The following is a 9,568-nucleotide window of genomic DNA, read 5'->3' as shown; positions in this document are numbered from 1 at the left end:
CGTGGTAGAATTCATGTTTCTAGTATGTGCCCTAGATCGTGGAACAATTTTGCTACTTCCCTAAAACACAAGAGACAGGAGTTTTCCGTTGCGGATCTCATTGGTACTCTTGATGTTGAAGAGAAGGCGAGAGCAAAGGACACACGTGCTCGAGTTGCTGAGGGAGGTTCTAGTGCCCACATGGTACAGAAGAAGAACTCCCAGCCCAACAAGTTCAAAAACAATAAAAACAAAACTCAGGGCAAAGGCAAGTTTGATACAAAGAACAAGCCATCACATTCTACCAACTTCAAGAAGAATTCTCATAAGAAGGGGAAAGGACTTTGCCATGTCTGCGGTGATCCTAATCACTGGGCTCCGAAGTGTCCTAACTGCTTTGAGGAGCGCGAACATGAGAAGAGCGGCAAGTCCGCTAATGTTGTCATCGGTGATATTGATATGAAGGAATCAGGATACGGTATTTTACCTACCATCCTTTCAGTATTTCAATCCCTTGATTGGTTAATTGACACCGGTGCCAATGTACATGTTTGTGCTGATGCCTCCATGTTTTCTTCTTACCAGGCAACAGGGACTTCACCCGTGCTGATGGGGAACGGGTCACATGCCATCGTTTGAGGTGTTGGTACGGTTGATATGAAGTTTACTTCGGAGAAGACTGTGCGTCTGAAGAACGTTTATCATGTGCCGTCCATAAATAAAAATCTCGTTAGCGGTTCCCGTTTATGTCGAGATGGTTTTAAGTTGGTTTTCGAATCCAATAAAGTTGTAATTTCTAAGTATGGACAATTTGTTGGAAAAGGCTATGAGAGCGGAGGCTTGTTCCGCCTGTCTTTGTCAGATATTTGCACTAAAGTTATTAATAATGTTTGCCACAACAATGAGTCCGATATTTGACATTCACGACTTTGTCACATTAACTTTGGTTGCATGACGCGGCTAGCCAATATGAACTTAATTCCGAAAATCTCTACTGTCAAAGGCTCTAAGTGCCAAGTATGTGTCCAAGCTAAGCAACCTCGCAAGTCCCATAAGACTGCAGAGGCAAGAGACTTGGCGCCACTAGAGCTTATACATTCTGATCTTTGTGAGATGAATGGCGTGTTGACAAAAGGTGGAAAGAGATACTTCATGACGTTGATTGATGACTCCACTAGATATTGTTATGTGTATCTTCTGAAACCAAAAGATGAGGCTTTGACTTTCTTCAAAAACTATAAAGCTGAGGCAGAGAACCAACTTGATCGAAAAATTAAATGGCTTAGGTCCGATCGTGGTGAAGAACATTTTTCCAATAAATTTGATCTGTTTTGTGCGGAACATGGTATAATCCATGAGAGGACGCCTCCCTAGTCACCCCAGTCAAATGGGGTAGCCGAAAGAAAGAACCGAACTCTAACTGATATGGTTAACACCATGTTAGACACTTCGGGTCTATCCAAGGAATGATGGGGGGAGGCGCTAATGACTGTGTGCCATGTCCTAAACCGAGTTCCCACAAAGCATAAGACCATGACTCCATTTGAGGAATGGGAAAGGAAAATGTTGAAACTCTCTTACCTACGTACTTGGGTTGTTTGGCGAAATTCAACATACCAATTCCCAAGAAGCGCAAGCTTGGACCAAAAACCGTGAATTGTGTTCTTCTGGGCTATGCTTTTCATAGCATCGGCTATAGATTTTTGATAATAAAATCTGAGGTATCCGACATGCATGTTGGTACGATTATGGAGTCGAATGATGCAACTTTCTTTGAGGACATATTTCCTATGAAGGATATGTCGAGTTCATCAAATCAGGAGATACCTACTCCATCTAGTGAGGAATTCACTGTAATTCCTGAACCCACCATTGCGATGGAACACGTTGAGAATCCTGCTGAGGGTGACAATGGAACTCCTATGAGGAGTAACAGACAGAGGACTGCAAAGTCCTTTGGTGATGATTTCATTGTGTACCTCGTGGATGACACACCCAAGACTATTTCAGAAGCCTATGCATCTCCTGATGCTGACTACTGGAAGGAAGCTGTACGTAGCGAGATGGATTCCATCTTAGCTAACGGTACCTGGGAGATCACTGACCGTCCTTATGGGCGCAAACCTGTAGGATGCAAGTGGGTGTTCAAGAAGAAGCTTAGACATGATGGTACGATTGAAAAGTACAAGGCACGACTTGTGGCCAAGGGTTATACCCAGAAAGAAGGTGAATACTTCTTTGACACTTACTCATCCGTGGCTAGACTGACCACAATTCGGGTGCTACTATCACTGGCTGCCTTACATGGTCTTCTCGTTCATCAAATGGACGTTAAGACAACTTTCCTCAATGGAGAGTTGAAGGAGGAAATCTACATGGATCAGCCAGATGGTTTTGTAGTACCTGGTCAGGAAGGAAGGTGTGCAAGTTGTTAAAGTCTTTATATGGCCTTAAACAATCTCCTAAAGAGTGGCATGAGAAGTTTGAAAGAACATTAACTGCTACCGGCTTTGTAGTAAACGATGGTGACAAGTGTGTGTACTATCGCTATGGTGGGGGCGAAGGAGTTATTCTTTGTGTGTATGTCGATGACATACTGATCTTTGGAACCAAACTTGATTTAATCAAGGAGGTTAAGGATTTCTTATCTCGCTGTTTTGAGATGAAGGATCTAGGAGTAGCTGATGTTATCTTAAACATCAAGCTTTTGAGATATGAGAATGGTGGGATCACACTGCTTCAGTCTCACTATGTGGAAAAGGTCTTGAGTCGTTTTGGGTATAGCGACTGCACGCCTTCTCCAACTCCATATGATGCTAGTGTGTTGCTTCAAAAGAACTGATGGATTGCTAGAGATCAACTGAGGTATTCTCAGATTATTGGCTCGCTTATGTATTTGGCGAGTACGAGGCCTGACATCTCTTTTGCTGTGATCAAACTGAGTCGGTTTGTATCAAAACCGGGAGATGATCATTGGCATGCGCTTGAGAGAGTTATGCGCTATTTGAAAGGCACCGTGAGCTATGGGATTCACTACACCGGGTATCCAAGGGTACTGGAGGGTTATAGTGACTCAAACTGGATATCTGATGCTGATGAGATTAAGGCCACAAGTGGTTATGTTTTCACACTTGGTGGTGGCGCTGTTTCCTGAAAGTCTTGCAAGCAGACGATCTTAACGAGGTCAACTATGGAAGCAGAACTCACAGCATTAGACACTGCCACTATTGAAGCAGAGTGGCTTCGTGAACTCTTGATGGACTGACCTATGGTTGAAAAACCAATCCCCCCTGTCCTGATGAACTGTGATAATCAAATTATGATCGTCAAAATAAACAGTTCAAAGGACAATATGAAGTCCTCAAGGCATGTGAAGAGGAGACTGAAATCTGTCAGAAAATTGAGGAACTCCGGAATTATTACGTTGGATTATATCCAAACATCGAAAAATTTGGCAGATCCCTTCACAAAGGGTCTATCACGTAATGTGATAGATAATGCATCGACGGAGATGGGTCTGAGACCCACCGCATGAGTTGTCCATAGTGGTAAACCACTCTATCTGATCGGAGATCCCGTGAAGTAGAAGTGGGAGACAAGCTGTTGGTCAGCTGGGAGGAGAGTATCCCTATATTACCTATCCCACTCCATGAAGATGCAATACTCTCCTGATCTGCATGACAGGTTGATACTTATCTTAATATGTTCCAAGTGGCTTATTCGGGTAAGCAGAGATGTTGTCCTGCAGAACATCTTCTGAGGAACACACCTATATGAATTTGACTGTTAACGTCGCAGTCTGTGAGAATTGGGTGTTCTCTAATAAATTCATGAAAAGGCCCTGGAGTATGACGTATACGCTCCACCAGCGGGGATGTCTTGCGGCAGCCCAGTATCGGTCAAGAATTTGTGTGAAACTAGTCTCGTAGAAAACTTGTAGTTCAAGGCATAGTTCACTATTCAAGTTGTGATCTAGTGTAGCATAAATCTCTAAGTGGAAGTTCAACTTCACAATCTCCACTAAGCACCAGTATATAAACAATGTTTTGGAACTAAATGATGAGATGTGCCAATGAGACTTTGTGGGGGAGTGTTGGAATTTTGCTAGTAGGCCTTTGGCCCAAAGCCCAACTAAAATTTTGAAATTCTCTTGGCCCATTCATGCACACATGTGAGTGGAGTGAGTGAGACTAAAGTTTAGTCCCACCCCGGAAGTTGAGAGAGAGTTGCACCTCTTTATAAGGTGAGCTCTTCTACCACTTGTATGAGCATGAGAAGAGGAGACCTACACGCGCGCTCCTCCTCCTCGTTCGCCTCGCCACGCCACGCCTCGTCACGACGCGCCGCGGGTTGCGGGATTGAGCCGAACCGAGGACAGAGCTATGCACGTTGTCTATATTTTTGCTGCTCGGGAAAAATTAATGAGTCATTAATTAATAATTAACAGACGCGTTAATTACTGAACCGTTTCTGATTCTTTTGGATCGTAACGACTCGGACGTGGGGTTTACTCCCACGACCTACCCGGCCCACACTATATAGTCAGGCAGACGTCTACCCTAGCCGCCGCCAATTTGTATGGTTTCTCACCACCGTTCCAGATCATTGCGCCGCCAAGCAAGTCTTCTCCATCCCTCCTTTCGGCATGCACCGGGAGAAGGGACAGCAGGCCTCCGGAACCCCGCCTCTCGTGATCCTGTATGGGAGAGGGGCGATCAGGTTTTTGGGGGGCGCACTCGCGCGACTGCTGGCAGCGACGACTTCGCGAACGACGACTTCTTCCCCGACCTCGACAACCTCATCCTTGACGACATGGGCGACAACGTCAACGCCGGCGGTGCTGCTCCCGCTGCACGGTATGTGATTCTATCCTTCCTGTTCGAGATCGTGGTAGAATTCATGTTTCTAGTATGTGCCCTAGATGTGATCTGTTCATCTATTATGCTAGTTTGCATGATTAGTTTAATCTCTGCTATTGCTGTCATGATCTATTTCCTATTTATTCAGATTAAATCTCGTAGTAATTTGCTCATATTTCCAACACAGAGCACCCGCAGCCCAGCTCTTCTGTGTCTCTGCGTTCTATCCATCTCCGCTTCAATTCTGCTGTCGCTCGCCGCCCCAGTCCAGGTCTCTCTCCCTCCCTCTCTCTCTCTCATCAGGGACATCAGCTCAGCTCGAATCCAGTGATCCGTTACATTCCTGCGTGCTCACGCCAAAGCTAAATTAACTTGTCTTCTCGCAGTCGGTCGTCACAAAAAGTCCAGGCCGGTGGCCAAGGGGCCATGGCCGGCGCTGCATCTGAGGCGAATAAGGGCGAGATGCACTCCGTACCTGTTGGCCTCGATGCGAATAAGGAAGGGATGCAGCCCGTGGCCGGCGATGCCAGCGTAGATGAGGACAACGCCTGGATGCAGTTCATCTCCGACGGCGCCTGCTACACCAGCGCCGTCGTGGGAGAGGATAACTCATGGATGCAGTTTACCTCTGACGTCGCCCGGTCTGCCAACGTCGACACGGACAAGGATGGTTCCTTCCTCCGGTTCATCTTCGGCGACGCCTGGTACCGCAGCGCCGCCGACGGACAGGGAGCGATAGAGAAAAGTAAAGAAAAGAATCAAAAGACTCCCATTCCATCGTGTATAGGTTGATCCTTATGTCATAGTATATGTTGTTGTGTTCTCTTTATATTTGAATAATATTTTCTAGAGCCTTTTTTTGTATATGAGTGAACATGCACCTGTTCTTTCAATAAAGCATATCCTTCAATTTCTTCTCTCACGATTTCTGCGACGGTGGTTTTTGGAATTTGACTACTAACTAGGAAGCTAGGAAGCCAAGTGAGGTGATGCCGATGTGTTTGATCTGGAGGTAGAAGATGCTCTAATCAATAACCTCTATAATAAGAGACTAAAGAAGGAGGCAAGTACACATGCTAATCAATAGCCAGAAGATAATATACTTTATCATGGAGATGAGATGACAGAGTCAAACTCATTGATTAGACTCAATGTTTCCATAGACCGTAACATATAATTGAGAAAAACTCGGTGTTCACAATCACAATAACATGGATAGTCAGAGAGTCGTGTATTTGCTTGTGTAGGAAAACCATAATCTCTAATCATTCCCTCAGAATTCTAATTTGGAGAGTTGACACTCCCCAAGCCCTTCACCTAAACCTAGAAATCCTCAAAGCTCTCATCAAAATTTCCCGAATAATATTTTATTGCCATATGTAGCTTGATGAGTGAAAAATTGTAATAATGCCCGCATTTTCCGGTGCAATAATTTTTTTGGCTCTCATAAATAGATCCGCAGTGATCAATATAGTACTCCCTCCGTTTCTTTTTAGTCTGCATATAAGGTTTGGTCAAAGTCAAGCTTTGTAGAGTTTGACTAACTTTATATTAAAAAATATAAACATTCACTATATGAAATTAGTATTATCAGATGCAACATGAAACGTATGTTCATACTATATAGTTTTAGTATTGTAGATGTTCATATATTTTTATATAAATTTGGTCAAACTTTGTGTAGTTTGACTTTGACCAAATTTTATATGCGGAATAAAAAGAAACGGAGGGAGTAATAACCAAGCAACTGACGCTCAGTGGGCGGCAATGTATGGGTGCAACCAGCAACCGCTTGACGGTTGATTTACCATGCATCATGGATTAAAAGGTTCAGTACCTGTAAAAAAGATTAATATATTTCGCAAAAAAGATTAATATGTTGATCCTAGCTAATGGAATGAAAAGGACAGCAGGACCCACTACCGGACTCGCGGACTATGCCTACGGCCCAGGGCCGTCGGCATAGGTCATATGCCGTCGGCATAGATCTATGCCTAAGGCTGCCGTCGGCATAGACCCGTCGGCGTAGATCACGTCAGCGTAGTCTTGTCAGACCGTCGGTGTAGTATAGCCGTCGGCATAGGGGGCTATGCCGACGGCCTGGCGTCAGCCGTTGTCATAGTATAGCCGTCGGCACTGTTTTCCGTCTGACGGCAATGGATGGTGCCGTCAAAAGCGCGGACGAATCGTGGAATGCCACGTGGTAGAGGTACGCCGACGGCTTGGCCGTCGGCGTAGATATAAATCTATGCCGACGGCTAGGCCGTCGGCATATTTATGCCACGTGGCATCCCGTGGTGCCTCCTGGTGGCAGGCCGTAGGCATAGACGGAATCTATGCCGACGGCTTTGCCGTAGGCATAGTTCTGCCACGTGTCGGCCCCTGGTTTCTCCTTGTGGCAGAGATATGCCTACGGCAAAGCCGTGAGCATAGACCGAAAACTATGCCGACGGCAAAGCCGTCGGCATATCTGTGCCACGTGGCGCGTCATGGTATCTCGTGGGCTTATATATGCCGACGGCTTTGCCATAGCATAGTTTTTTTATTTTTTTATTTTCTCTGTTTTCACTTATTCAATTCATTTGACAGCATTTCAAAGCAGAATAATATAGAATTATGCAGAAATATGACAGTTCATCATCTAAACATACTCAAGTTCATCATCATCATCTAAACATACTCAAGTTCATCATCATCATCTAAAGATCATCACCGGCGAAAGTTCATGAACATAAAACTAGTGCAAGACATGGAACATAATAAAAGTAGGAACATGAAAGGCATGGCACGACGGCCAAATGCACGGAATCATCATCAACATCAAACAAGACCGCCTCCGCCAAAACCACCACCACCAAGACCACCTCCGCCAAAAGCACCACCGCTAAGACCACCTCCGCCAAAACCGCCACCGCGACCACCATCACTCTGGAAGATCGGAGTGACTGGGATCGATGGAGCAGGAGTCGAGCCACCGGTCCCCTACATGTTTGAGAGAAGATTCTAACGGTAAATATGATATGATAGTGTTGAGTGAACGAGAACTAATTTGTCAGTAGTTAGGCAAATGTACTAACCGGACTATCACTGCCTAGTGCCACCCATTCATCGAACGTGGGCACGTGTGGGGGTTCTCCCGAAGGTGGTGGTAGGGGTCCCATTTGTGGTGGATCTGTGCGGTTACTCCAAGACGCCAACATAGCCTGGATGTTAGTTAAACAAGCAAACTAGAAGGTCAGAAGGAATGAAAGTGCAAAAATTTAGCTTGGTTTTAAGAGGGCAAAACTAACCGCCATCATCTGACGGTTGTAATCATTGTTTGCCTTCACTCGTTGCAAGTACTCTCGCACCTCGAGATTCCTATGCTCGACAAAGGCCTTATATGCCTACATAATTTAGGTTGTTTGTAAGTGAGCAATGCTGAAAATAAACTGAGAATGCTAGAGAGAAAAAGATAAAGGGGAAGTACTTATAGCATGCTGGCGGGCTAAGGGAGTCTGTGAACGCCCTGTACTCTCTAACTGGCTCGGGTTGCTAGACCGAAGCCGTGTGTACAAGATCGAAGGAGTGATCAAGCCATCGAAACACGGATAACGGCCATGTGACTTCCCCTGGATGGCCACCACCGCTGTGTCATCGATCTGAGACTGGGCGACCTCAGGAACAGGAACATCCAGATGCAACTTCTGATAGTGCTGAGTGTAAGACTCTAGGTGCTCCTCGGTCTTGCCGTAGTACTGGCTCTCACCCTCCTTGGGATGACTCCGCTCGCAGGCCAGCTTCCACGACTCAATGTCTGAGAGCGTCCTCTTCAACTTGTCCTCCTGCAACGTCAAACAAAAGTTAGCCATACATAAGAACATGACGGTAAAGAAGAACAAAAATGCATCATGCATATAGATATACCTTCATGGCCTTGAAGCCCCAGTGGTTCCTGTTTCCTTGGCCGTGTGTCCCGTCTTTTCCACGGTTAGCCCGGGCCTTGATGCTCTTGGCAGCAAACTCTGCATCGTCGCCGAGCCATCTATCCACCAAACTCGCCCATCCGTCATGCCTTCCATAGCACCAACGAGGAACAACCTATGCAAATTTTGGAAGCATGACATGTGAGCACGAAACATATAGTTGATTGCTCGAAATGATGAAAAGTTAGTAATAGTTACCATCATGAACTGCTCCCTGTTCAAGGTAAGTCGTTGCTTCTGCGCTTGAGTTTTGGTCATCTTTTGTTGCAGGTAGATGTGGTAGTACTGCGAGATGGCAACCCAGCGCACCTCGTACTGCAACTGACGAGCTTTCTTCTTCGCAGCCGCAAGCAAGACCACGTCAGCTCTGTCCTTGTGCTTGTCAAGAACTCTATAGAGTTGCTGCAATCATGCATAAACCAGAAGCAAACAAGGCATGATTTGAGTGATTCAATGATAAACTATGAACGAAACTGAAGACAAGTGATTCAGAAGAGAACTTACCCAAAATTTGGTGATCACGGCCTTAGCGGCCGTCCTGTACTCCGTGTTGCTGCAATCCTCATAGTGGGCCCAGCTCGTGGCCAAAACCCGCAGCTGCGGGTCCTTGTCTGGCCACGGGCAGAATTGGCCAGGCCAAAACACCTTCAACAGGACAGTGATAAGGCCGTTCGGTTTACGTCCCTTTCCGCGAAGGATCTAGTTTCTGCAAAAGAATCAAAGGATTGCCATGTGTACAATAAGAAAATGTTGTCATGTGTTGAA

At 45.7% G+C, this 9,568-nt stretch overlaps 1 protein-coding gene across 1 annotated transcript; it reads right to left on the bottom strand.

Annotated features, from left to right (window-relative positions):
• Positions 1-6,642: 6,642 nt before the first annotated feature.
• On the bottom strand, positions 6,643-9,061 carry LOC147988119 (uncharacterized). The gene is made up of 5 exons (XM_087542614.1): positions 9,002-9,061; positions 8,745-8,918; positions 8,315-8,662; positions 8,129-8,224; positions 6,643-6,675 (listed from the first exon to the last, which is right to left on the bottom strand). The coding sequence occupies exons 1-5, from the start codon at positions 9,059-9,061 to the stop codon at positions 6,643-6,645; spliced, it is 711 nt and encodes a 236-aa protein (XP_087398740.1).
• Positions 9,062-9,568: the final 507 nt, after the last annotated feature.

The sequence above is a fragment of the Triticum urartu genome, chromosome 2A, assembly GCF_056163025.1.
Source record: "Triticum urartu cultivar PI428250 chromosome 2A, HENAU_Tu73, whole genome shotgun sequence".
NCBI classification, from domain to species: Eukaryota; Viridiplantae; Streptophyta; class Magnoliopsida; order Poales; family Poaceae; genus Triticum; species Triticum urartu.
Note: the sequence above shows the minus strand (reverse complement) of the source record. Positions and strands in the feature narration are given on the sequence as shown.

Coding starts and splice junctions, on each gene's coding strand:
- LOC147988119 (XM_087542614.1), bottom strand. CDS start 9,061: ATGACCAAAACTCAAGCGCAGAAGCAACGACTTACCTTGAACAGGGAG. Junction 8,919..9,001: donor ACAGGGAGCAGTTCATGATG/GTAACTATTACT, acceptor AAATTTGCATAG/GTTGTTCCTCGTTGGTGCTA. Junction 6,676..8,128: donor ACAACCGTCAGATGATGGCG/GTTAGTTTTGCC, acceptor TCTTTTTTACAG/GTACTGAACCTTTTAATCCA.